We start from the raw sequence: 27,167 nt of genomic DNA, 5'->3' as shown, positions 1-27,167 counted from the left end.
ATAATCTACCTTGAGAATCCAGGCGGCTTGAGTTAGTAGAAAACTTGGGGCTGTGACCTGGTGTCACGGTGGTAAGAGACATCTGTCTTTTATACGTGACCTGAACAGGTGATGAATGTCAAAATGTGTTCCCTTCCACACCCACCCAGCCCTTTCATCTCATCCTGCCTCTGTCCCTGTTCAAAACAGGGTCTGAAAATGTCCAGTAAGAAGAACTGGTGTGTGCTTCTGTGGATTTAGTGCCTTCTCGATCTTGACTAGGATTGCTGGATGGAACTGCAGAAGTGAATCGTTCTCTTACGTGGCAGTCCATAATGGCTGTGCTTGGAATTAAAATCCCTTCCGCTAGGTTTTGTGTCTGCATAATAAAACAAAAGCAAACAGCTGGTGACACCCAGAATTTACAGTCTGTGGTTCAGAAGTAAGTGTGCTATAGAAACCCACAGCAATGATGCATGACAATCATACAATCGTAGAATATTAAGGAGTTGGAAGGTACCTGAAGAATGATCTAGTCCCATGCCATGGGCAGGGACACCTCCCACTAGATCACGTTGCCCAGTGCCTTATCCAACCTGGCCTTGAACACTACCAGGACTGGGCATCCACAACCTCCTTGGGGAACCTATGCCAGTGTTCACAATAAACGCCTTCACAATAAAGGATTTCTTCCCAATATCTAACTAAATATCCCCTTTCAATTTGTATCTATTATTCCCTATCACTACAGTCCCTGATGAAGGGTCCCTTTCTGGATTCCCTGTAGGCCCCTTCAGATACTGGAAGGTTGCTGTGAGATCTCCACATAACCTCTTCTTCAGGTTGAACAGCCCCAATTTTCTGAGCCTGTCGTCATAGGGGAGGTGCTCCACTCTTCTTACCAACGTTGTGGAATTGCTCTAGCACTTCCATGTCCTTCTCAATGTTGGGGTCACCAGAACTGTATGCAGTAATCCAGGTGGGATGTCACAAGGGTAGAGGGGGTGAGTTGCCTCCCTTGACCTGCTGCCCATGCTCCTTTGGATGCATCCCAGGATACATTTGGCTTTCTGGGCTGCAAGCACACATTCCTGGCTTATGTTGAGTTACTCATCAACCAGCTTCATGAGGTTTGCGCAGTCCCACCTCTCCAGGCTGTCCAGTCCCTCTGGATGGCATCCCTTCCCTCCCGAGTGTGACTGCACCACACAGCTCTGTGTCATCAGTGAACTTGCTGAGGATGCCCTTGATCCCACTGTCCCTGTCACCAACAAAGATACTGAACAGTATCAGCCCCAGTTCTGACCCCTGAGGGACACCACTTGTCACTGGTCACCAAGTGGACAACGAATCACTGACCACAAGTCTTTGGGTGGGGCCAGCCAAGCCAGTTCTTTATCCACAGAGTACTCCATCCATCATATCCGTGGCGCTCTGATACAGAGACAAGGATGTTGTTCAGGACAATGTCAAATGTGTAAGTCCATGCAATGTCAGTTACTCTGCCCCATCCACCAGTGCTTTAGCCCTGTCATAGAAGGTCATCACATTTGTCTGCCCTGATTTCCCCTTTGTAAAGCCACGTTGGCTGTTACATGTTTGTTTTCCATGGGAAATTTTGACAGTATTAAAATTGACTGAGATCAAACACTGGGAATAGATGCAGCAGAACATTGAAGTATTAAAATATGTGCACTGCTTTCTGGGTACTTAGCATGTTGTTCCAGGCTGTTTGAAACTGATGGATAGGCCTGAGGTGATAACTCCCCTTAAAAGGGAGTTTATTCATTCTTGGGTGCTGATATTCAAACTTTGAATGTGTCTGTGCTTTGCTGCTTGGAAAAAAGTTCTTCCAGAATTTTTCTTCAGATTTAAAATAAAAAGCAAAACATCTAAACAGAGGCCGGCTTGTCAAGATGTGAGTGTAATGTGGTTTTCCTAGGTCAGGTCAGTTTCAGCACACTTAACAATAAGTCCGTATTTTTCTTCTGCCCCTGACTGGCCTGTAAAGTTCTTTGTGGACTGATAGGTGGAAGACTGGGTTGGGGCTGAGAGAGCAACTGAGTCAGAAGGGAAGATGTGGTATGACCAACCCAACCTCTTGTTTGTATGTTTTGGGAGTTTGTTTTTCACTCTGCTTGGTATTCATGATGGGTCCTGTGCCTTCAGACTGTCTCTTTTTCCTCTTGTCTGCATTTCAGGAGCAGCATCATACTAAGTGTGTTCTTTAGGATTTTACACTCTTTGTCTATGTGTCACTGCAAATGAACAGTTGCGTGTTTTTGTTCATTTGTGCTTGGATTTCTAAAAAAACTGTGACTGAAAATTTGGTGCAGGTGAAAAACATCTTGAACATTTGGCTTTTGAAACCCAATGGTATCTTTCCATACGGGCTTTTCATTTGGAGTCTCTCTGGATGTACTCTACTAACTGAAAATCTTGCAGTGTTGCAGGTGATGTGATGAAAGGGTATAACGATGGAGATAACATTTTGTGTCTTGTTCCCCAGATAAATTCAATACGTATGTGACCCTGAAAGTGCAAAATGTGAAGAGCACAACAGTGGCCGTGCGAGGTGACCAACCCTGCTGGGAACAGGATTTTATGTTGTAAGTATGGTGGTGCACAGCACAAGGTGCTCATGGTTGGATCCTTCCGCAGCCCTGGTGTTCATACAGAGCTGTTCGTGTGTGTATGAATCAGAATATTTGGGTAAATAAGCCTAAATACTTACAACCTAAATAATTTTCTTTCCTGTTGTACACATTGTCCTGTGGTGGAGGATGTGTGTTGGGAGATTGTCTCTGCAGGTGCCATGGACTGGCAGTTGCCAGTCAGATCTGTAGTGAGGAGCCAAGTGTGAGGTTGAGCTGGGGAGTTACTGTGTGGGTTGGGTCTGGATTGATGTTGTCCTTGGCCAGTATATGCACAGCTGTGCCTGTAAACTCGAGAGACACACACACGCCCGTACAACACAGCTTAGGCAAGGACCAAAGGCCCATAGCTGAGTTTAAATGGGCGTGGGAAGAGGGTGTCGGCCCCTGGAGAGGCTAGTCAGGGCAATTAAGGGCTGTTGTTAGTGCATGCAGGGCCTCTAGTCGGTAATCCTGGTTACCTCAGTTGGGAGCAGCAGAACCAGTTCGTTCCAGCTTTTCCGGGGTTTCTGCTGCAGTTGGCACTTCTGATTTGCTTTGGTCCTCATAGACCTCACATGTAGCCAAGGATTTCCCAGTATCTTTTAGAATGGTGTTTGTTTGTTTGTTTTTTTTTCTGGTGGATGAATGACTTATTGATTATACTGCATCTGCTTCTGTTTCTATAGCTTTGTAAGGCAAATTGAACTAAATTTACTAAATGGGGGGGAATGATGTTGTATTCTTGTGGAGTCAAAGCTAGTGCTGCTGTTTCTGAGTGGGTTTGAGGTATTTACATAGTATCTGTACGAAGAGACACCCACGGAATTTTGTGAATACGTTTCCTAATCCAGCAGCAGTTTGTTTCTCCTCAGCTGAAAGTGGCAGGTTGTTACCTCAGGGTTAAGGAGGTCACCTGGGTCAGTACAGTGTTTCCATCATAGCTGCGCTCCCGCCTCCCTTATTTGGTGGCACTCTGCTTTTGGAGCAGCACGAGAGGTGTGTGCTCCTGCACAGATAGTTTGGAGCCTGTCCTTTGGGATCTGGTGAAACACACATCCTCCTGAACACCACCATCTGCTCAGCTCTGCAGCTCCTGGTCAGACAGAGGCCATGGCTGTCACTGATGTGAAACATTCAGGGCTGGGTAAGGCTGGGATAAGGAATTGCACCTGTCCTCCAAATCACACACCCATACCCAAACTACTAACTGTTTTTGCTGGTGATTTGTGCTCATCCTGTGGGCAGGAGCTGACTTTAAACATGGCCAGCTACAGAGGAGACTTCTCAGCTGTGATTCAAGGAAAGCACTTGCATGTGTTGGATGAAGGCTCCTGTGGTTGCTCCTCCTCCCTCCTTTCAAGCAGCTCCTGAAGCTGCACTCTGGTATCAGCTGGGAGCTTAGCTAGCGCGCTGTAAGGTCACTGAGACGCTCCATAATTAGTTGCTAGGGGATATGGAAGCAGAATATTAGCTGAACTACCTCGCCATTATTGTCCCTGCTTTAGCCAGGCAACTGCACAGTAGTTCTGGTGTCTCTTCATAACAGATATATTACATGTGGGAACGAATGTGTTTTGCATGATCCTGTGTACATCAAGTTGTCCTAGGGGAAATAGCGCTGGTATTCCAATACTGCTGTTCTCTAGTTTGCTGTTTTTCTTTCTGGAGTTGGAAAAGGATTCTGAGCACAGCAGTGTTTCCCCAAGGGAAGGATGCTTTTACTGTCTGTGCAGTGTTTACCTTTTTCATGAAGCATAGTGGAAGAATAGACTAAAAGCAAAAAAATGCTTCCTGTCTGTGTTTGTTGGTTTTGCTCCAAACTCTTTGTGAGATGTAACACTGCAGAATTTGGGGCTCTGGGGTTGTTTGAGATTTGGTTATTTACCAGACCAGTGAAGCACTTCCACGTATTCCTTGGGGACATCTTCGAATTTTGAAGGAGTTTTAAAAGAACTGCATATTTGCTGCGTATTTGCTGCGTATTTGCTGCATATTTGCAGGAAACACCTCGAGTGAAAGTGCAAACTGATGTTTAGAAGGCAGTGATTAAATTGGTGTTGAAGTTGTGAGAAATGCCTTTATTTATTTGTGCGTATGGAAAGGGAGGGATACCAAATTTCGGTCTCAGCTCTTTTGTTCTTAGAAGCTGTTCTGCATCTAACCAGAAGGTGGAGAAAGGGAGACACAAAGGCAATCAAAGCCACTGTACAGAAATGCATTTTATTTATTATTCTAACCTGGTGACCTGTCCTTTGGAGTTCTCTCCGGGTGTATCATGACCAATATCTTGCTCTGACAGCATATGTTGAGGCAAAGTACGTGGTTTGACACTGTGACTGAAAACAGAGTATTTTTTCCTTCCCTTCCCTTTCTGGCCTCACAGTATTCCAACCAGCAGACAGCCAGTCATCATCAGCCTGCAAATCAGATGAGTATCAAGCAGGGTGAGGGCAGAGCAGTGCTGGTAGAGCTGTTGGCCATACTGAGTAACCCTATCGGAACAGAGGATGCTGGAGACTTGATTACAAGATGCTAGCAGTAAACTCATAGAAGGGTTGTAAGAGCTTGATTTTGAACTGTTGCAGACTGAGCCACCCAAATACTGAACACTTCTGACCTCAATTCCTGCATCTCAAACAAGAACAGAAGCACTTGGATTTAAAGTAGACATTAATGTGCTTTACTGTAGCTGTAGGGTTTGTCTTGAACCTTGTAGATATGATGTTCTCTTTTAGTTGCAAGAAGGAGGCAAAGTTCAAGTGGATGCTTGGATTTATCGCAGCAGTTCTTTCTTATTTTGGATGTGGTGACAGTCAATAAGGGAGTAAAATGCTTTTTAAATTTCCTTGATAGCTGTAACATGGATATATTTGGGCAGAGGGCAGCAGCACTGACTGTCCAAGATAGCTACTTTTTAACATTAACAGTTAAAATAAAGGGGATTAACAGTTGCAATAAAGGGAGGCCCTGAGATCGAAAAATTACAGGGGATAGCCTTTCTTCATAAGTGGGAGACAGCTGCGGTATCAACAGACAGCTCAGGATTCTTCTCTGTTGTTTTTACCCGTGTCTGCTGTGTATGTATAAGGCTGTTCTGACGTAGGCATGTTATAAACCAGCATGCAAAAGTGAGGCATAAATGCTATAAAACACTGAGAAGGAGCAAATTTGAGATGCATCCTTTTGTTAATGAGAGGAGAGATGTTTGTGAAAACCTTCAGATCAGTATTTCCAAGAACCTGTCACTCAGTGGCCATGTGGAAGTAGCTGGTGCTGGAGAAGAAGTGGTGCAACAGAGCTCTGAGCAATAGTTAGTGCTTCTGATGCAGCTATGTTAGATTTGGGACTGTTACTTTTGGCACGGAGTAGCTCCACTCACAGGTAAGTATTGGCATGTTTGCACCTTCCAGAGTACACTTGTGTTGCTGTGCTGCCAAGGGAGACACCCACTCTGTTAGAAATGGGGTGCCTGATGACAAAGAATAGCTCACCTCTAGGTTTTGGTCCAAGGTACACTTCCTCCTCCTGTGTACATAGCTGCAGAGATGAGTTCCCAACTGGCAGTTCATGCATGACATAGTTCAGGGTTTTAGTTTGCACTCTTTGTGTAATTAGTATTAAACTGTGAATTACTAGAAACTGGTGTTCCCTGTGAGTATGAGCAGCCTCAGCTACACGCTTCCAGGAGCTCTGTGTAGCTTGACACAGCTCTATGGAAATAGTTCAGTGGTACAGTCATGGTGGTAATGCAGAACATTAAACAAAATTAGATGGTATTCTGCTTTTTTCTCATCTGTGCTGCCTTTACTTTTCTTGCAGTGAGATCAGTCGGCTGGACCTGGGCCTAATTGTGGAAGTATGGAACAAAGGACTGATATGGGACACCCTGGTTGGGACTGTGTGGATTGCTCTGAAGGCCATTCACCAATCTGATGAGGTTAAGCTGACAGAGAACCTTTATTTGCTCCAGTGTTGATAATCAATGTGTTAAAAATCTGGCCTGATGCAGCCCAGACTCAGCTCCTCAGCAAAACTTCCACTTGGAAAGTCAGAAAGGCTGAGTGAGCAGAGAGGGCTGTCTCATCACGTTGGTTTTGATTTTGAAGAGAGATCACAACTGAGCTTACGCAGGGGTCATTTCACTTGTGTGGACTCAAGAATTAGGGCCTGATCTGTTTAGGAGCACATAACAGACAAGTGTCTGAAATATTAAGGACTGACTGCTTAGTCTGATGCTCAGATTTTTATGACTTACTGCTAAAGACCTCTGCCTTTTCCAGCTGACAGGATAGGCCCAGAGCATATCTGCAGTATCTTCGTACGGCTTCTGGTTGCAATATTAAAAGGTGTCTACCTGTGCTGATACATATGGACAGAAGTAGGAAGTAGGATGTGCCAATGACTGTGACTACCCTAACTACTGAGTTTGGCAGTTGTTGCAGCTAAGCATTTTTAACTCAAATTTCAGGGTATTTACTTAGGAGATTATTGGATTTGAACAGGGAGAGATAGATTATATTTTCCATAAAAGGAAAAGAGTGGAGGTGCCCTGCAGTGTGGCTGTGAGGTCTGCTGGTGCTCAATTTCTCTTGCTGTCCAGGCACTCCTTAGTCCTGCCTTTGAGGGTTTACCTTTGCAGTTCCACTGAGAAGGCAGTACTTCTTTTTGGTGCTTGCCCTGGTAGATGCGTCTGAGATTTGGAAAAAATCCAGTTTGAAGGAAAAAGCCAGTGCATGCTGAATGGATGTAATTTGATGTTAAAATAGAGTTGATAATGTCGTAAAGCTCTTTTTGAACTCTTTTAGCAAATGTGTGAGAGTTGGTGCATAAAGTTCTTCAGACTTGAATGTTTGTTCACTTAAGGATTTTGATTCATAGGAAGGTCCTGGGGAGTGGTCTACGCTGGAGGCAGAAGTTGTAATGAAACATGATGAAATCTGTGGAACCAAAAACCCAACTCCTCATAAAATTTTGCTGGACACAAGATTTGAATTACCATTTGGTGAGTACATTTCCATAACTTACCCAGGATGCTGACAGTGGAGAGAAAGTGGGAGCAACTTGAGGTTTATAATCAAGTTGTGTTCATTCTCAGTTCTGTCAGTGTAGTTTAGTGGAGGTCATGTGGCTGGTATTCATTTTTTGTTTGGCTTCTTTGTAAAAAGATCTGAATAAGTACGAAATATTTGAAAGTCCCTGAGTGCTGGAATATTTAGACTAGCAGCAGTTTTTTCTTCTGATAGTGTTTCAGGATTGTGTTCACACATTTTCTTCCTAAGCAGGGAGCATTTGCTTCTTTGAATCTAGACAAATTTGACTGTAGACGAGGCAGAGTGTGTTGTTAGAGCTGTTCTGTGGTGAATGCACGTAGGCCTCTCAGACATGTGCAGTTCAGTTAGTGAAACTTTAATGCTTAGTGCTCCTGAACATCATCATTAGCAGAGTATATAAATAACTTAATGTTGTAAGAACTGCCTTTCTGGCAATTACTTGTGGTTGAAAAATACAGAATATGGAAAAGCAGCTAATTGGAGCAAACTGATGTCAAGTAAAGTTGTATGTAATTTTAAAATTTTATTTTACTTAAGCAAACAAAAACCCCCAAACCAAATAAACCCCAAAAGTAAGTCCTTAGCCAAAATGCATCCCAGGCTTAACTTCTCTTTCCAGCTCTCACCTGATGCTTGGGATCAAGAACAGAGGTGATGTTTTTGGGGTTTGTGCTATTTTTTTTTCATGCACGGAGCATTGAAGTGTTTCAAAGTGTTCTGTCATTGTAAGGCTCATCCCTCTCCCTCTGCCTGGTGCATCCTTTTTGCTGCAAAGCCCCAGTCAGTGTGAGCAATTTGTATTGTGCTCTAAGCAGAGGTAGAGCAGTTATGCAGGCACTGGCGTTTGGTCAGCCCCTGTCAGGATTGTCCATCTGTTGTGGGAAGAAGTTAGGACATCTGTGGGTCTCATACCCCGCTTCCTGGTGGAGGGGAGGATGCAGGCCTTTGCCCTGCAGTTGGGGAGTCAGTACAAATTGTCTTTTGTGTTGTGAGTGCACAGTCCCCTGGATGGATGTACCTCAGGGGGAGCAGTGTTCTGTAGATGTAGTGGCACTGCTCTTTAACTACAGTCCAGTGTGCAAAGGGGAGGAGGTACCCTGACACCACAGCTGTCCTGACAGCTGTCTGATGTTGGTCAGGAGCCATCCCTCTTCCCCATGGAAATATCCTGGTGTTTCACTGCTGCTGCCCATGGGAAGTTTATTACTGAAATTACTTGTTATGCAAGAGGAGGAACAAGCCTGTTTCACCTCACAAGGAAATCTTGGTTCTTTGGGACAAATGTTGAGGCTTCTGGGAGGGACAGAACAAGCACACAGAGCTGAAGGCAAGGCTTGTAGCCACTGCCTTCTCATCTAAGTTCATTCTGACATGCTTGCTTGTAAACTGTTACTGCTTTAAAACAAAATGAAGTTCTGGTGTCTCCCTTTGTATTCAGAGAGGGTCCAAAAGAGAATTTGCTTTGTTCTGCAATTCATATTCTGGACTGCTTGCATTTTGAGGTATTTTTTTCAAGTATAAGAAAACAGATTCCATGTAGATGCGTTAGAACATCTGAATTTTAAAAATCAAAATACTTCAGGTAATCATGTGTTTTCTCCCTACTACTATACTCAGAGGAGTTTTTCTTTGTTTATTTTGGGGTGATTTATACTACTATTTTACATTTTTATATTTGGAGAAGTAGAATTTCATTCAGAGCAGTAAATAAGTAAAAAGACTTCCTGATTCTTCTGGTTTTGACACAATTGATCATTTAAAGCACACCTATTACTTATTTCTTTGCTTACCATGCGAAATAGTGGAATAACACAGATTCCATATTACTGTGTTGAAGGGTTTTTGTTTTAGAATGTGAAAAGTTGTCTGCCTGTCCAGGGTTGCATAATGTCTAGGAAAAAATGGGTGCATGAGTTAGCTCTTCAAAGGGTGCTCTTCTCTTGAAGAGTGCTGCAGTTTTTGCTTTGATCTCCATTTTCAGTCTGAGGTGCCATGGCAAGGTCAGAAGCGGGTTGAAAAGCAGGAGACGCTAAGGGTGTGTGATATTCCTCTAGAAATTGGCATCTACCCATGTCACCCTCTCCTGTGGTGTTTCCCCTCAAACCATGACTAAGTGTCTTCTGCCATCATCTCTGGGACAGAGAAGGACTCTGCACCATGGATTAGGCTCTGTCTCCTTGCCCTGGTGCTGTGGGACTTGGAGGGGTGCATGGAGCTCACAGCACTGCCTCTGCATCTCTCCCAAGGGATTCGCAGGTCAGTTCCCTTCAGCTGGATGGCAGCAATATGGATTCTTAGTGCCCTACATGTTAAAATTCTCTGTCATAGGAGTTGGGAACTGCTGCTTTAAACCTACACAGGGAACTAAATGGATCACTGATGTGTTGTGGAAGTTCTTAAGTCAGCAGCTGGGCCGTAGAGGCAAGATTTTAATAACAGGAGGTTTGGAGTGACACTTAGGAACATTGTGTATCATGTTTCGTTTCCCAGGTGAAGATCTCCTGGCTACTGTAGATACATGAGAATGAGAGTGATGTGTGGGCTCATGTACAGCTTGTGCTGCTTTTCAAGTTGGGTAAAACACTGCTGCCTGGGATAGCAGCTTTAAAAAAACCTGTGTGTTCTCCTGTTTGGCTGTGCTTCTGTCGTTTTTCTATCATTTCTGGCTGCTGTCTCGTTTAGATGCACACAGATGCAGTACTCCAGGTTATTCGATGTATTTAAAATATTTCATTGTATTTAGGTGGAGCTTGAGAGGTTTTTAAGGGTTTGTAAAAGAGAATAAATGAATTTGAAAACCAGAAAAGCTGAAGTCATTAATGTAAAACATGATCGGGTATGCAAAGAGATTTAGAAACTGGTTTGTTGTTTGCACTATATTTATCCTGTATTAGTTTGCTGCTTCTGCTTCCACCTGATACATTCAAGGTTCTTCATTCCTGGTATCTCGTCTCCTGGTATTCTGGAGACTGGCAACCACTAAAGCTGAAATTAATGCAAAACATGCTGATGCTCATAGTAGTAGTACACGATGAAGGCAACTTAGGGATTTTTAAATTTTTTTTTTTCATATGAATTTGTTTTCAAGTATTTACCAGGCTTGGAGTTGGGAAGCAGTTGTCTCCTAACAAAGACTGGTGGGAGTTTAGTCTCTGCTCCTGGTGACAGAAGATAAGCTTTCCTGAGGTCATGCAGGAGTTAAACTTTGTCAATGGCCAGATTTGTAATGGGACAAAGAACATTGATGGTGGCCTTCATATGTCCCTTGTGTGTCCCACTGCATGTTCCAGATGCAGCTGTTGCCTTGTGGTCAGTTAGTGTGACTTCAGCACATGCTGTACAGGGGAGGGCAGATCCGTGGGCCCTTCTGTGTTGCATACCTGTATGATGGCCTGCAGTGCTGGGGACCAGGCTGTCATCTCATGCTCTCTGCCAGCCCCATGTTCTTGAATGTTCAGTCTCTCAGAAACAGAACAACTGAAAATCCTCTGCTATGAAACTGCAACAAAGAGGACGGGAAATGTGAAACATTAGTGAGAGTTGATATTAACCTTTAGGGTGAGAAGCATTTTTGTGCCTGGTAGTCTTTTAAAAGTAGCAATAAACTGCCTTCTTCATGGCAAGAAGTGGTTGTTAGCCAAGACAGGCTGGAGCCACTTTCTCCTCTGATCCTATCTGTTTCTTCTTTGGAACAAGACAGACAAGGAAGGGATACAGCTTTCCTTGGTTGGTTTAGAAAATTTTCTGGTAGGGAGAAGACAATCTTATTATTGTTTTGATGCAGTGAGTGTGTGTTGGCACAGACTTTTCAGGATGCTTCTTTTCAAGTGTAAAATTGTTCTCTTTGATAGCAATTTTACTCTGTCCCTCTTTTTTAGAAGTGCAGTGACTGTGTACAAATCCCTCACAGGATGCAGTACTCAAAAATGCTTTTGGCTCCCAAACTACCGCAGTTTGGTTCTGTGTCAGGCAGTTTCTAGTTCATAATTGGAGTGAAGATGCTTTTAGTGTTCTCAACACTCCCAGGCTGGGAGCATGCTGCTCTGCATCTAACCATGCAGTGGGGTAAATGTGCTTCGTTACAGTGTCTTGGGAACCGAACAGAAAGAAAAACTCAGTTCAGCAAAATCATTTCAGTGAGAACTTGTGAAGATTCCCATACATTGGGAAAGGGAAGAATTTGGAGCTGGGAAGAGGGGAAGCTAGGTGAACACTTGTAGGAAAGTGGGGAGGGTATCACTTTTGATTTCAGCTCTTGTTCTCACTCCTGCCAAGCTGGGTGTTGCACCAGCCCAGTACTTGCTAGCTTGGAAAAACTCAGAAGGCACGAGGTGATGTGCAAGGCTCAGAGCAAGGACCACCAAACCTGAGGAGAAGAAAAGCTTTAGGGCTGAAATGCCTGGTTGTTGCCAAGCTAGAGGTCTCTAAGCAGGAATGCTGTCATATTTAGCTACTTGAGGGAGTTTAACTGAGTGAAGTGGTCTGTATGGATGCACCAAATTCTCCTCTATTTCCTTCCTCATTCTGACGAGTCACTGTGCTGCTGTGTACCAATTCCAGGACGCTTATTTGCTCTGAGCAGCCTCAGAGCTGGGACCTCCACCCACACCCCTGCTCATGTCCCCAGGAATCTCTCTTCAGCTTAGCTTGGAGCCTTCAATCCTGAGTAATGCTGTGGGAGTTACTGATCCTCCACCCCATCTATTGCCTTGTCTCTGTCTGCTTATGGACCCCACAGATTCAGGCCCAGAAAGCCAGGAGCTCAGAGAATATGGGGTTCAGCTTCCAGCTGAGGATGGCAGTAAGGGCAAGGATAGTAAAGCTTGCAGTGTTTCTTTGTTGGTTTCAAATTAATAAGCACCAAAAGCTATTGAAGCTATCTGCCCATCTCTCCTCTCTGTTATTTTTCAGCAGTTTTGTTTCACTGACACATGGCCTTGCTTGTTTTGTTCACCCAGTGTCGAGTCCTGAGATGGCATCATGTGGCCTCTCTCTGGACTAGTTCATCTTTTTATCTTGTAGCAGCAGTTAAGGTAGTGGAGTAATTTCCATTGTAGTCAAAAGGTGAGCAGTGATGCAGGAGCTCGGCAGTGGATGTGGCCTTGCAAGCAGTCTGTGGTCTCTGCACTAGGGATTTCCACTCTGTGCATTCCAAAGAAGCAGCTTCAACGAAACCACTGACTGAGGCGAAATGTAATGGAAGCTTCCTCAAAAAATTGAAAATTGTATCTCATTGGGATAGAATTTCTCATTTCTTTTGAGCAGGTAGCTTGACTCAGGATCACAGGCCAGTTGCTTCATGTTTAAAGTTTGCTGTACAGTAATTTTACTGATATTAGTATTGATGACAAGAGTTTCTCTGAGATCAAGAAGATGTCCTTAAAGCAGCTGTTATCTAGACAATAGCTGATTTTTATCTCTGACTTGCATAAGCAGCTGTTTTAATAGAAGCAGGAATCCTGCAGTAAAAATCTGATAGCTCTGTTTATGAAATGGGCATCTGGGATGTAAGACAGGACCAGTAAATCCAAGAGACAAGTATTGCTCTTTGTTGCCTGGGCATGCCGCTGCACCATGGTGTATGTGAAAGTGTTAAGAGACATCCTCAATTTTTGCCGTGCTGATGGTAATCATTGCTTCACCCCTCCTCAATCTCTTTAGTCTTGATTTCAGGCTCCAGATTTGAATGGTTCGGGCTCTGACCTTTAATTCTCATTTCATGAGTTTTTCTTTATCTCTTAGAGAAGTGATGTGTTTCCAAGACAATTCCATGGGCTTTGTGGTAATTTTTGGATTGTTTCAGGTCATTGTTGGAGTTTGTCCTCCTAAACTTCGTCAGTTCACTAATGCATTCTTTCTAGATCAGTTCTGTCCAGATTTGCTTTGAATGCCAACCCTAATTTGTGCAGAGACTATCTAATAAATCTGTGCAGCTGTGATCCACAGCCCTGATGATCAAAACATGTATGTATTTCTACAACTCTTGTAGTTGTGGAAGACTCTCTCATGTTTCTCCTACCTTATTTTCTAATAGGTTTTAACAACAAAGTAATGTACATCAGAAAGAGCAGCTGGCTTTGTGTGTCTTGGTTAAAATAAATTATTTTGGTCTCCCTCCAAGCAAGGAGAAATGGGTTGTCTTTTTTTCTACTTAGTGCGGGTTTTTTGGAGACAGATACTAAGCTTCCATAATACTTTCTCAAGTGGGGAGTATTTTAACCCCTTGTGTGGGTGAGATTAGTTGCATAAAAATTCAGCGGTGTTTCTGTTACAGAGATGTAGACATGAATTCATAGTCCAAGGAAATATCTACTGCTGAAGCTTGCAATTCCACTAAATCTGGCATGTACCTTTTAAGAGTGGTTTGTGTTCTATTATCTGCAGTGTTTTGGGGTCATTGCCTTCATAAGATGATGGTTTGTGTGGCTGAGAGAAGACACATGTAGAAGAGACATTCCCTCAAAGCCAATAAATCCTGTTCTTTTTTTCTGTGAGGAGTGAGAGCAGATGTGACTTTTGGAATCACATTTTCATCAGGAGGCCACCCTGCCCTGATTCTCCCATTCTTGCCAGTGCATAGCTTACTGTATCATTGTGGTGGTGTCCATGGGGTACAGTTCATTGCAGGGAAACAAACTTCTTGGATGTAAACTTCTTGGCTCCTCCTGAGGCCACCTGAAAATGTAAAGAGTTGCAGGAGATGGGAAAACCAGCTGAACTGGTACAGCACTATCTTCCTGTCAGCTTGCAGGGCTGGTAGTGTTTTTAGCTGGAACACTCCCTCCATTTCCTTCCTCTCTGGGCTTCGAAGTTTCTGCAGTAGTGCAGTTTCAGGCCATAAATAGCCAGATTTCAGAAGTTGCTACAGTCAGGAATGTTGAGTGGCTAGAAAAAAACCCAAACAAAAGAAACCCAAATAATTTTTTTTCTTTTCCAATGTTTTCACACCACCCCATCCCTAAATAATTTTGTGTTAAGCTTTTCACAGCAGGTTATCTGCATCTCCAGGCATGTGCTTTGGAAGGGGAAATTTTGAGTGGCAGAAGTCAGTGTTCCATTAGGACACTCTATTACTTCAAAGTGTGAAAAAGAAAATAGTTACCAAAATAAAAGTGATAATGCTTTCTACTTGCTGTCAGCTTGGTAGCTCCTCTAGACGGTAAAAGTGTTGTGATTCACTTCACAATGAAGCTGCAGTGTGATGTAAAAGTAAGAATGTGCTTTCATGTGAATATGACTGCCTGTAACTCTGTTGATTCACTCAAAAGATTTGGCTTATTGCTGGCAAAGAAATAAGAGACCATTTATTTTTTGGTACCTAATCTGGGTTACTCCAGGAGGTGTGCTATTGGTGTGCATAAGGTCTGCTATTTAAGGGCAGCCCGTGTTCTGCTGAGGTTACAAAAAGCCTCCAGGAGAGGCTCTTGTTATGTGTTATCAAGCATAAGCAAGTGTATTAAAATACTGTTGTGAAATGGCTCTCCATCAAACTAATACTTGAATTAAATGTGAACCAGTCTGTCTTTCTCTTTCTTACCTTTGTGTAAGTGTGCATTTGGTTAATCAGCTTTAAACAAGAAAGCAGTGTAAGCCCTTGAACTGTGCTACTACTTACAATGTTTATTTTCCATCTGAGTGCTAACGTAAGACAGTCCTATTTCTTCAAAATCATATGTGGGTTTTGTGCATGTGATCTGTACTGCTAATGGTGATGAATACAAAGTTGCCTGGTTAATAAGGTGGTGTGACTTACTCTTTTGACTTAGATATCCCCGAAGACGAGGCCAGATACTGGACCAGAAAATTAGAACAAGTAAATTCACTGGGAGATGATGAGGTAAATATCTAAACGGAAAGAATAATTTAGCCCTGAATGTCTTATAACTAGCTTTTATTCTTTGTATTAGATCCCTGTGATTAGGGTAACTGCTAAATGTTGATTATTTACAAGTCTTCCGTGAACTACTTGGAGAACTCTTTTCTCAAGTGTACTCTTTAGTGTTAAGGAGAGGAATACTTTTCTTCATGCTGGAAGTGCTCGAATAATGTTTTGTTGATGTGAATATGTTCAAAGAAAAGGCAACACCATGCTTTACCAGAGTAGAGAGTGAAAGCATTTTTGACCGGCTGTGGCAGGTTCTTTTTGTGAAATCAAGTCAAAAAGGACTTTTTTGCAGTTGACTGTTTCCTTGAAGAATGCAAAGCAAAATATTGAATCTTTATTTGAACTGAGGACTGTTGGAGCTGTTGGCTGTTATCCTAATGCAGTTGTTAAAAGCTCAGTTTATATGAATCTTGTATTAGAATACATGCTAGCTATGACTTTGGTTTCTGGGCTCTAGTGTGTACTTGGCTAAGCAGCTATAAAATAAAGGTTACTTTTTTTATTTTTAAGAGAGGCAGTTCATATTGTTTGCAGAACAAGATTTAACATGTTAATACCTGTATCAGGAATGAAGAATTTAACAAAGCCCAGTACTCATGTGTTGATCTGAACATTGAGTAAGAACATGGTGCTGGTGAAAACTCTTTGACAAGTCTCCTTCCATAGCAAGAGTTTCCATAGCAAGATAACTTGCAAAATATTCTCCCAATGCAATGACTTTAGGAGGTTTTTGTTCTGGGATCCTTCATCTATTCTTTTCTGTTCATTATATCAGTGATTTGGTTTACTGTGCAGATGAAGGAGACTAAGGTGGATTTTCTTTTTGACTGAGGACAGACCATTATTTGGGCGGATAAAAATTAAAAGACTTTAGGGCAGGCTCTCCTGCCTTCCTAGAAGTTTGAGAGCCTTTAAGAGTCGATGAAAAGCTCAGTCTGAGTCGTCCTGTCAGTGATGATGGTGTAGTGCCTCCCTGCTTCTGTGGGCTGGAGCAGCAGTCCAGGTACTTCAGCGAGGCTCAGGTGCCCTCTAGTGCTTCATCAAGCTGGTACTTGCTGAAAGATATCCTGAGCTTTCCGAGTCTCTCCTTTTCCTGCAATGCCATGCATTGCTTGCTTAACTGCATGCTTTTATCAAATACCATTATCAAGTACCAGTAACTGCATGCTTTTTTCAAATACCAGTAACAAAGTAATATCTCTGTATTTGTGACCTAGTGGTCTCAGATTTATTGTGGATGTTTCCTGTGACCAAGGAGAAAAAAAACCTGTGCAGGGCCTGACCTAAGGTGATTCTTCTAAAGTTCTCCACATTTGCCAACCACCCAGAAAGGGGATGAGATCTTCCTTGCATATTCCCCTAATAGGCAGTGACTTGTAGCTCGGGAACTTCCAGAGACAGAGGCAGTATCCTTGTGTTGAGCAGCACTCAGTGGAGTTTCTTTTGTGGATGCCAGTTGCCCTTTAAATGCACCCAGGTCAGTTATGTTTGTGCAAAGGAATTCAGCACCGTAATTGTACATTGCCTGAAGAAATGTCTTAATTGCTCTGAGCAAACAAACCTGGTGTTTGAGAAACTAGCTGGAGGCAGGTTTATTTGGAGAAATTAAATGACTGATCCTCATGCATCCAGTCTGTGCCACTGAGCTTTACAGACCTCACCTTTTGGGCTGCAGAGTCCTGGTCTGCACAGTGTTTTTTAGCACAGGACAACTTTGTGCCTTTGTCTTCTTTGTTTTAAGTTCATCTACCTCTGTTTGAGACGATGAATGAACAGACTAAAGCTGCACAGGAGTACTCAAGAAGCAGGTTCATTTAGAGTTCATACGGTGTCACAGAAATGCTTTCCAGCCTCTCTTCCTACAAACACTTAATATTCCATTTTCATTTTGGGACTCCTTATAGCCGTCGGGCTGATGCCTTAAAAATAACAAACTGCTGCCATTCTGGGATCTCTGAGGATAGTAATTCAGAACCCACTGCTGTCCTGTGCTACTGAAATTGCTCATCAGCAGACTTCCTTTCACCACTTTGTCAACCAGTCAGTGCTGTGAGATCCGGCAGTTCTTGTTTTCACAATCCTGATTAACTCAGTGGGTTGGCAGTTTGCTGATGATAAGACTAACCACCTTTCAGGATCCCTTGTGCATTTTAAATAGCACAGATTGGAAGATAACCGCAGCGGAAGTCTGCGGGTTGTCACCTTCCATGCACAGAACTGGTCATTAATCCGTGCCAAATCCAAGGAGAGACTGTCTGGTGGCTGCGTTTTCCACAGGCTGCAGCACCGGCTTGATAAGTTTGCCACTTCCTTTGTTGTCAGATCTTTTTTTCCTAGCAAAGACTGTTCTCATTATTTTGGTCAATTGTCCTAATTTTCTCATATCTCTATGTAACACAAGATAGGAGAGAATAACAAAATGAAACCACTGGCATTCCCCTAGGGAACGCTTTGATGCTGTAACAAACTGCTTTGTAAAAAGTCAAAGCTGAATAATTTAAATACCTCAGTGTTCTCTAATTTAGTATTAAATGAGATGAAAAATTCTTCACTTTGGATGTAAAGTGGATCACAGGAGAGTTTGCAAGTACTGGCTGGGCAGACATTGTGTTCTTGCCCTGCCAGGCACAGTAATTACCTTACTGCTTCCATCTCATACTGCAGAGTTGCTGTGAGCCCACATGAGTTTTGAACTGTTAAAGCTGTACTGGAGTGTCTAGATATAAACAGGCATATTCCCAGTTTGGAGCTCCCTGTCACACTGGCATTAAGTTGTGGAGAATCAGGTCTTTCAGATGTCTAATTGGAGGTCTCAGAATTGGTAATAGGGCCTGTGCTTGTTCTAAAGCAGACTTTACCTTAAACAGAAGTGCACTTTGTAACATGTGATTTTGGCATGAGAAAAGAGGAGACTTCTGGGAGTGTGTTTAAATGCAGCTATAAAGGAGAATATATTATGGATATTATGCTTATAGATATTGTACTTTGATACTACTAGGGATATTTTCTCTTATGTGTGGCATGCTGTCATAAAGTTACTATTTGCTTTCTTATCTGTCTATGTTGCTTCCTATTTTTTTTCCCTCCTTTAGTATTCCTTTCAGGAGGAAGTCCAGAAGAAACCATTGCCCAGTGCTGCCTCCCAGTGTTGTAAGTTAGACTTATTTATTTTCAATATTTTTTCCTCTTTCAGTGTACTTGATTTCCTTCTATGGTCAGTTATCAAGTGATGGTACATCTGAAGAGTATTTCTTACTAGAAGTACTTAAATCTCTGTGCAGTTACGAAAAGCTGTCCTCCTCTAAATGTTGCTCTGCAGCTTCTGATGCCAGGAAGTGAAATCAGGCATTGAGTCTTTAACTTGCTGTTGTCGCTGTGTGCAATAGGAACAGAAAATGTGTTCAAAGTGCCTGAGATTGTCAGGCCCTTGTAATATTTATACCAGTAAGAAAATGCTGTGTTTATTTATTTGACTACATTAGACTATGTTCTCTTAAAACTTCCTTTGTTAAATATAATTTTTATTACTGTTTAATGAAATTTTAAGAGGGAGAAAATAGATGGAGACCAGTACTACTGGTAGCCTTTTAAAATGCACCAGAGGTTTGTGTACTTGATGTCTAATTTCTTCAATATTACTTTTCAATGCTGCGTTGATGGATGGAAAAAATATTTTTACTAATTTCTGCTTATCTTGTCTTGCATTTTTTATGCTTATGAAAACATGGATGGAAAAATAACATAGCACTTGATGTATCTGATGATCTGCAAAATTAGATTTTTGAAACACTGCTTTTAACATACAATAGATGAAAGCTCAGTGATGTCTCTTGTGAATGTGTTATCTACTTTTGGCAAGAACATTAATAAAATTCAAGTCTCATAATTTAAACAAATCTTTTATCCTCTACTTAAAATCCTGTAAGATGTGCGTATTACACATTGCAGGCTGTTTATCCATTAGGCTGATTATAGGATCTCCTCAAAACTGATAACATTAGGAAATGCTAATTACTATTTACCTTCTTTGAGTAGAATTAATTTCTCTGTGTACTTTTTGTTACGTTATCTTAAAAGTATCTTCAACCAACTATAGACATTAACCAATTGCCTAGGAAATCTGATTGTGCTGTGTAGCTGGAACATGTACAGCTCTATATCAAAGTATTCCAGTAATACTTTCATTCTGGTAACACTGAATGTGTCCTCCTTTTTTTTTTTAAAAAAAATAGGTGTATGTGGAGTTTTTTAGTTTGGTTTTTTTCCTCTTAGTTGTGCTGTTGTTGTTGTTGTGTTTTTCAGTTTTTTGGTGTGTTTTGTTTTGTTTTTTAAATAGTCAAAAGGGTACAATTGATTTGTTAAGCCAACAAATAAGAAACATTTTGGGAGAAACTAATATTTGATTAAATCATACTAACATAGTGTGCAGAACCCCTAATGTCAAAAGGTCAAAGAAAAACTGTCTGATGTATGAAGTGTCCAAGAAATGAACATGTTGTTTGCTGAAATTATTTTCCTGGCTCTATGCCCTGGGCTTTGCTTTTGTTTGAGGGAGGCTGGTTTGATTGAATCTCCTAAGTATTGAGATGTATGGGTAAATTAGAGGGAATGCTTCTGTGCAGGGAAAATAAGCTGCACCTGTTCCCACAGCAGGGTGCTTTTACATCCCCCTGTAGCTGGTTTCTCCCCTGGAGAACCAGCTGGGCTCTTGCAGACAGACACAGCGAGGAGCAGCCCTACAGCCGTCCTTGTTGTGCTGGCTGTTAACAGCCTGCATCTTGCTGGAAAATGACCTTTTGCAATATTCAGTTGAAGGCCCCGTGGTTTGAACAATTAATGTCACATAAGAATTAATATAATCATTCATGAGATTAAAACACTCGTTAGAATGGATGTTAAACATTTCATAGCAGTCTGTTGTTAATGTATTGAAGAATTTTCAATAAAGCTGATGGCACTGCATGTACTTTGGCTTGTTTACTGCCTGAAAGTATCTGATGTCTATGAATATCTATTTACATGGAAAAAATACAAAATAGACATTTAATATAGAGGTACTTTTGAAAAATGAACTCTGCCTGCATGAACTTGTGCATAAGAGTTGTCAGCTTGCCTCGATACAGCACAGTACTTTGAGACTCAAGAGTTCAACTCAGAACATGCACAGATTGTATCTATTGAAAGCTGACCTGGCCTTTGCATGTGACACAGCAGCAGGGTGGGTGTCCTTCACCACACTAAAATGTGTTCAATATGGAGTGTTCTTACTTACCATGTGGGTAAATAATTGATAGGTGTATTTTTAGATATAATAAAAATGACCCTCAAGAACACTTTTAAGACTCATCCAATTTTCCATCACAACATTTTTCATTTTCATCATCTAGATATGCCAGATGAGGTATGGTCACTGCTAGGAGCAGGACACAGTCTGCTGGACAGCAGACTAAGTATTTATTTAGAAGGAGGAAAAAACATGCTCAATGTGAGTAGGTTTTACTCCGCGAGAATGTTTTCCCAATCCTTCAAAAAATACAAAATTATCTTAAAACCTGATGCTCTATAGAGCAAAAGTGCTGCAAAACATTTCATATAACTTGCACTTAAAAACGTAATGGTACATAACTGCACGTATCACTGGCATCCTGCTTAGCCACTCTGGCAGCTCTCAGAAGACCATTTTGATGTCCTTGTTCCAGCTAGAGAAAATCCTACTCCAGCAGGCAGGATCAGGTTCTTTAATTAGCGAAATACATGTCCTTGCATGTTAAAATTAGATTACACTTCTGCCCTCTTCTGCCCTCTTCTGCATCTGTACTTTCTGCACATCTTTTACCTTTTCGAAACCATGTTTTCTTGTGGTGGTTTCCCACTTCCTGCAGGGATGCTGCTGGTTCTTCTATCTCCCCTGAGTAGAGAGGGGGAGAAGGATGGAGCAGGATGTGAGAGAAGAGAGGTGGCCCCGTGTGAAAGCCAGTCTCTGATCTGAGGGTGGGTTTTTGTCTCTGGTCGTATATGGGCTGCTGCTTGGGCATGGTGCCATGGGAAATCTCAGCCCTTACTGGGAGCTCTAATTTTTCCAGAGATTATTGAGCTTTCAGGCCTCCTTTCACAGTCTCAAATGCTGTTTTGTTCTTAGAAGAGTCTGACCCATAATTTCTGAGGTAATGTGGGATTTGGGCTTCCTACCTATTCTTAAATGAGGCGGGTGGTTCTGTTGTATGTACAATCTTTTCTAAGTCCTGCTGATTTTGGCACTCCCTGCCTCTTTCCTTTGTTATACTTAACCATTTAATTTTTAACTCCCAACTGCTATGCTTCCCTATACATTCCTCCTGCCCCAGAAAGATCACATGCTTCTAATTGACTTAACTTTCAGTGATCCCAAGCAATAAGCAAAGCACTGTAGAGTCCATGGATCTAGTTTTGTTTGCCTATTAAATGTAGTCATAATTATTAATTTTTTGTTAGAAAACTGCAGCATCTCCATATTGGCTTTTACCCGTGACCTGAAATTAAATGTAAATTGAAAAGAAAGCAAGACATTTTGTCTGGAAATTCACTTTAAAATACGCAGATTGGAAACATATTGTTTGATTACTTTGGCATTGAGTCAATGAGCTCTAAGTTAGTTATTGTGAGGAGTTACAGATATGTTTTCCTTGTATGCTCAAGACCATTTCTGGACACATGAAAGTCCATTATAATCCACAAGTGAGTCACACTGTGAATATTTTAAATGCAGCTCCAACTTGGATCAGTCACAGTGCAAACTGGGATGAGAAAGATACTCTGCATCTTTGCAGAATCAATTTGGCAGACTTGGTTAATATCAGTTATTCTAAATACTGCCCTACACCATTTGTCAGGGAGTTTACAAATCTGGAAGAGAGCAGGTTTGTTCAATATTGTTCTCAGGGAAGATAACCTAGGTGCCACTGAATCAACCAGTTATGTCTGTCCTCTTATCATTGACTAATAATTTTTCTGAGAGTGCTTTATTGTCCTTTTTCTGTTTCAATGTTTTTGTTCTATTTCCTTGAATCCTTTGCTCTGTAAAATCCCCAGTTACCAGGGCTGTGGTGGGTGGTAACATTTTGTTGTGGGGTTTTTTTGTTTGTTTGTTTGTTTTTTCTTTTTGTGCACGTGTATGTATTTTATTGTAGATTTTGGTGTGCTTCTTTTGTACCAGAAGAAGGTAAATTTTTTACTTGGCTCTGGATTGTAGGTTGGTAAGAGCAACAAAAGAAGCAATAGCTTCTGATAAACTGTTTTACCAGCAGAAAGAACCAAAGCCAGCGTGTGCTTGGCCTGCCATAAGGGGAAAGACTAAGGAACAAGATTACATCTCTTAATGCTCTCTGGAGCATGTGTGTGCACATGCATGCAGGAAAAAATGCTAGTTTTGTTTGAGGTACATAAGCAGCTTTTTATCTACTTTAAATCTGGCAAAATGTTTTATACACATTATAGGATTGTTTGTTATTTGGTGCCAGATCAATTTGTCGTGGTGACCCTTCTTTGCCGCTGATATTTGAAGAAATCTGTTTCTGCAAAATTCTTCTAATACCTTCGCATGCACTACTATTTCAAAGGTACCACAGAGGCTGACTCTGAGAGGTTTCATTTCTGATGTTCACTGTTTTTGGTTTTTTTTGGGGGGAGCTCCAATTCCACTGGTGCATCAGGAAGACCAGAACATGACCCTCCTAATTGTTCATAGAGCTGTATGATCTGTGATAGTGGAGGGTCAGGCAGCATAGTTGTCTTGAGAATACTGGTAGGTGACACTACCCTCCTTGTTGTAGAGGTGTGTGCTATACATCAGGATTGTTGCTGGTTTTTTCTGGTTACCAGCCTGATTCTGCACTTAGACAACAGAGGTCAGCAGCCACCTACAGCATTTCTAGTCCACGCCAGTTTGGGAAGGGTGAGAAAGAAGTCAATGATTATTTTACCCTTTTCAAGGGTAGGTGACGCTGAAGATTGTGCTGCACTCATTAAATAGCTGTGCTCTAGTAAGAGTAGAACTTCTGGCCACAGTGCAGTTACAACTTGAAAGACTGTTCTGTGGAAGTGTAATTCAAAACAGCACATATGAATGACTTTATTTATTTAGGCTGGGCCAAGGAAAACTGCCTTAGTCCATGCAAGGGGAACCATTGTATGAGCTTTTTTTGTGGTAGTTTATTGATGGGCTGGGAAAGCTAGATCCTTGGCCTCTCTGCTTCTGGGTGACTGGCAGCTCCTGTTTCTCTTTGTTTAGGATAAATGCCCTCTGGGATATTTGTTTTCTAGTGGCTTTGTGGCACTCACTGTCTGGGCTGGCTGAAGGCGTGTTAGATCTGCTAAAAGGAACACAGATTCAAGGGTTTGCGCTAAAATTTTGGGATAAAGCTGCTACTTCAGGACTGGATATGTCTAAGGAAAAGTACTCGGCATATGGAATTTAAAAATAAAAATACTGGCTATATTAGGACATTATACAGTAAAAAAGTTTGATGTACTGCTGAACTCTAGAGAATTCTAGGGCTTTGAATTTGCTGATGATTGTCTAAATATAGTTTTTTTGTTGTTGTTTTTGTAGAGTATGGGCTGCATTCTGAAAGGTGGTCACAAGGAAATAAAGCTTTTACTTTTAAATAAACCCCTCCTAATGTAAAATTCTTACTGAAATGCTGAACACTGACATTATTAAATGCCAGTACTGACAAGTGTCTCTATAAAAGGTGATCAAACAAAGCAAATGCTCATTTAAACACTCTAGCTTTCATAATTTGTCTAGTGCTCTTCATGAAAGCTTCTCTTTTTTTCTATTTCAGTTTTTTAAGGACTTTAAACTTTATTAGTCATCATTTAATATCATAGCAATAGGAGCAAAATATTTTGAATTTTGTTACAACAGTGAAATATAAACTTTTTAAAAAATTTTAAATTTTAAACTGATAGAAAAATGATTGCCCAACTTCATGCAAAAGCCATAAATATGTGTCCTTGAACAGTGAGGTTTGTACTGAAAGTCTAAGATTAAAAATCAGAAGAAAAAAAGACACCAAATCTTTTATCTCAGCTGCTGTAGAACATTATATTCCTCTTTGCTATTATGCATATATGTAATGTTAAGTTATCACCTGTAGTCCAGAATTGTATCTCAGGAAAGGGTATATAAATCTTTTGTCTGTAGCTGTGTTTACATGGTCTGTGTGATTTGGTAGCCTGGTAATTTGGAAGACAAAGATGGCCATGTTAGGTATCAGTGCAAGGATAGAAATGTTACAGTTTTTCCATTGAAGATAAAATTAGGTGGCACTCTGCCTGATCATTTTTACTATGGTTACTAAGGAGTTGCACAAGCTTGTAATAACTTAATGGGTACTCTCGATGATTTGATGGTGATCCAAGCCCTGCTTAAATTCTCAGATCTCAGTCTGATTTTGTTTAGCCAAAGTAAAGGTCGCCAGAAGGGCCATTTCATTTAGTGAAATAAAATACTCAAAAATTTCAGCATAAGCTGAATGTGGTGAATTGAGGAGCAAGGAGAGCACTTCAGTGTCACTCTCCAGTGCCTGTCCTTGTCTCTGTCAGATCCTTTTAGCTCATTTGCCTCCTGTGCTTTCTCATCTCCTTTTGTTCGGAGGCCTTGGCCCTCATCTGGAGTGTTCCAAAACTGAACTGGAAATGGTGGTACTTGTTACGAAACCTTCTTTGGCATCGTGCTTACTGGAAACTTGACTTCCTTCTAAAAAGCTATTCAATGTATGTTTTGTATTTTAGAAGGTTATTCCACTAAAATATCACCTTTTTAGTTTTGGAAAGTACACTGAACAGTGGAAGAATGTAGATTTTTATGGAATCTAAGATCTATTCACACTGTATTGAGAGTATTAGCCAGGGGGAAAGGAGGTTTATTAAACCTAGGAAAAAAGAGCTGACCAGAACATTTTTCAAATGGTACTTCATCAGAATCAAATATACTACCTGGAGTTTAGTTTGTTTTTATAAACTTATTTAGATTATTTCCATTTGTGCTAAGCTCATAACAGGAGGATTAAATAGTTCACAAGCATGACTATAAGCAATGGACAGCAGCAAATGATAACGTTCTGACAGGGATAGTCGGTCTCAGCCAATCTCAGAGGCTTGTAAACAGAAATGAAACAAAATGGCACACGGGCAGTAAAATTAGACTGCATTAAAGACTTGGAATATTCTGCTTTTTTACAGTGTCCCTGCTGATCCAGGCTTGACAGTGTGAAGTGGGGAGGAGGAGTTCCTCCCTGAATAGTTGCATAACTGAGGCACAGAACAAGCATATGTTATATTCAGCTAACAGTGAGAACTTAGATGTGCTTTGCAAAATGTGTTAATGACAAAAACGTTGTAGCTTCCAAGACACCAGGCTGCTGGCATTGCTTAGTCCTTAATTGGAGGTTTATATGAAACCTCATTTTTTGAGTACTGAAACTTACAAATACAAAATAATGTGATTACCAAGACACACACAGTTGGTATTTAAGAGCACATGGAGTGACTAGTCTGACTTGTCTGTATCATGTATTGGTGTATGTTGTTGTATGGTTTTAGAATTACAACTTTCCGTTTTCTGTCTGGACTCTTGGTGTTTCTAGTTCGAGTTTGTACAGGTTAAATTTGTTCCCAAAGGTGATCTGGAAGGGATTTTTTCTTAACAAATCGTGGTTATATGTATTATTTTTATAGAGCAGAAAAACAACTTGAAAAGGCTAAAAAGAAATTCTGTTTTCATTAACCTTCAAAATATCAAGACTGTCAGCCCAGGTCTTCTGCGATTATGCTGAAGGACTGAGATATATACTGTTAGCTCCTGAATCCTAAATGAAGCAGCATATGTGTTGAGTCTTTAATAAAGTCATCTTTTTTTCCAAAATGTTAGACACTAAAGTGAAGTGGATGTTAGTAAAAACAAACAAAAGCGGAGTTTTGAGCTTCTGGCTGAAAATCCCTTACTCTCTGTTACTGCATCTCTTTCTCTCTGCTCCTGCAGCGTTACCTTCCCCAGTGTATAGCTGTAGCATATCCTGGTTCTCAGTTGGAGAACATGTGCAGGGTAAGGAGCTGCTGTCTAAGGGCAGCTGCTCCTCTCCTCACCCTGCCATGCTTGGCATTGACTGCTATTTGCCTTGGGTGTGGAAAGTCTCTGGGATTTTCATGCTGTTCATAAGGAACTTGGTAGTGGTGAGGTGGACAGGTAAGTAGCTGGCATTGTCAGTTGGAGGACTCTTTTATCTATGGGAGGTGGTAAAGCTTCTCCTCCAAGGACAGAGCTTGTAACAAAACAATCCAGGAGGGTTGTTTTAGCATTTGGTTTTCTCCTTGTTGCAGTTTCAAACGATGACTAGTGTTGTGCCAACCATGAGGCCTTTTCCTGTCAAAGCAGTAGTGGTTAGGAACATTCTCAGCTGGTTTCAGAGGTCACTTATTCCCTCAATACAGACTGAATACAGTAGTTTGTGCAGAGGCTGGGTCTGGGATTTTTATCTTTGTGAAATCTGGAGGACATAAGGTCCATTTCCTCTGTGGTTTTTCTGATCTGCATACCAGCTTTGGAAATTTATAGCTACCTTCTGGTGTTTCTTC

The 27,167-nt window shown here is 41.4% G+C and overlaps 1 protein-coding gene across 5 annotated transcripts in view; it reads left to right on the top strand.

The window, feature by feature from the left end:
* UNC13B (unc-13 homolog B) overlaps positions 1–27,167 on the top strand; it is a 206,101-nt gene that overhangs the window by 26,474 nt on the left and 152,460 nt on the right. For all 5 annotated transcript variants that reach the window (XM_032095623.1, XM_032095621.1, XM_032095619.1 and 2 more), the window contains exons 3-7: positions 2,489–2,588; positions 6,435–6,552; positions 7,494–7,617; positions 15,433–15,503; positions 18,644–18,701. In XM_032095623.1, the coding sequence (XP_031951514.1) occupies positions 2,489–2,588; positions 6,435–6,552; positions 7,494–7,617; positions 15,433–15,503; positions 18,644–18,701 (471 nt within the window). The remainder of the gene's footprint in view (positions 1–2,488; positions 2,589–6,434; positions 6,553–7,493; positions 7,618–15,432; positions 15,504–18,643; positions 18,702–27,167) is intronic.

Source organism: Corvus moneduloides, chromosome Z (assembly GCF_009650955.1).
Source record: "Corvus moneduloides isolate bCorMon1 chromosome Z, bCorMon1.pri, whole genome shotgun sequence".
In the NCBI taxonomy this organism is placed as follows: Eukaryota; Metazoa; Chordata; class Aves; order Passeriformes; family Corvidae; genus Corvus; species Corvus moneduloides.
The sequence above is the reverse complement of the archived record's forward strand: the minus strand, read 5'-3'. Positions and strand labels throughout refer to the sequence as shown.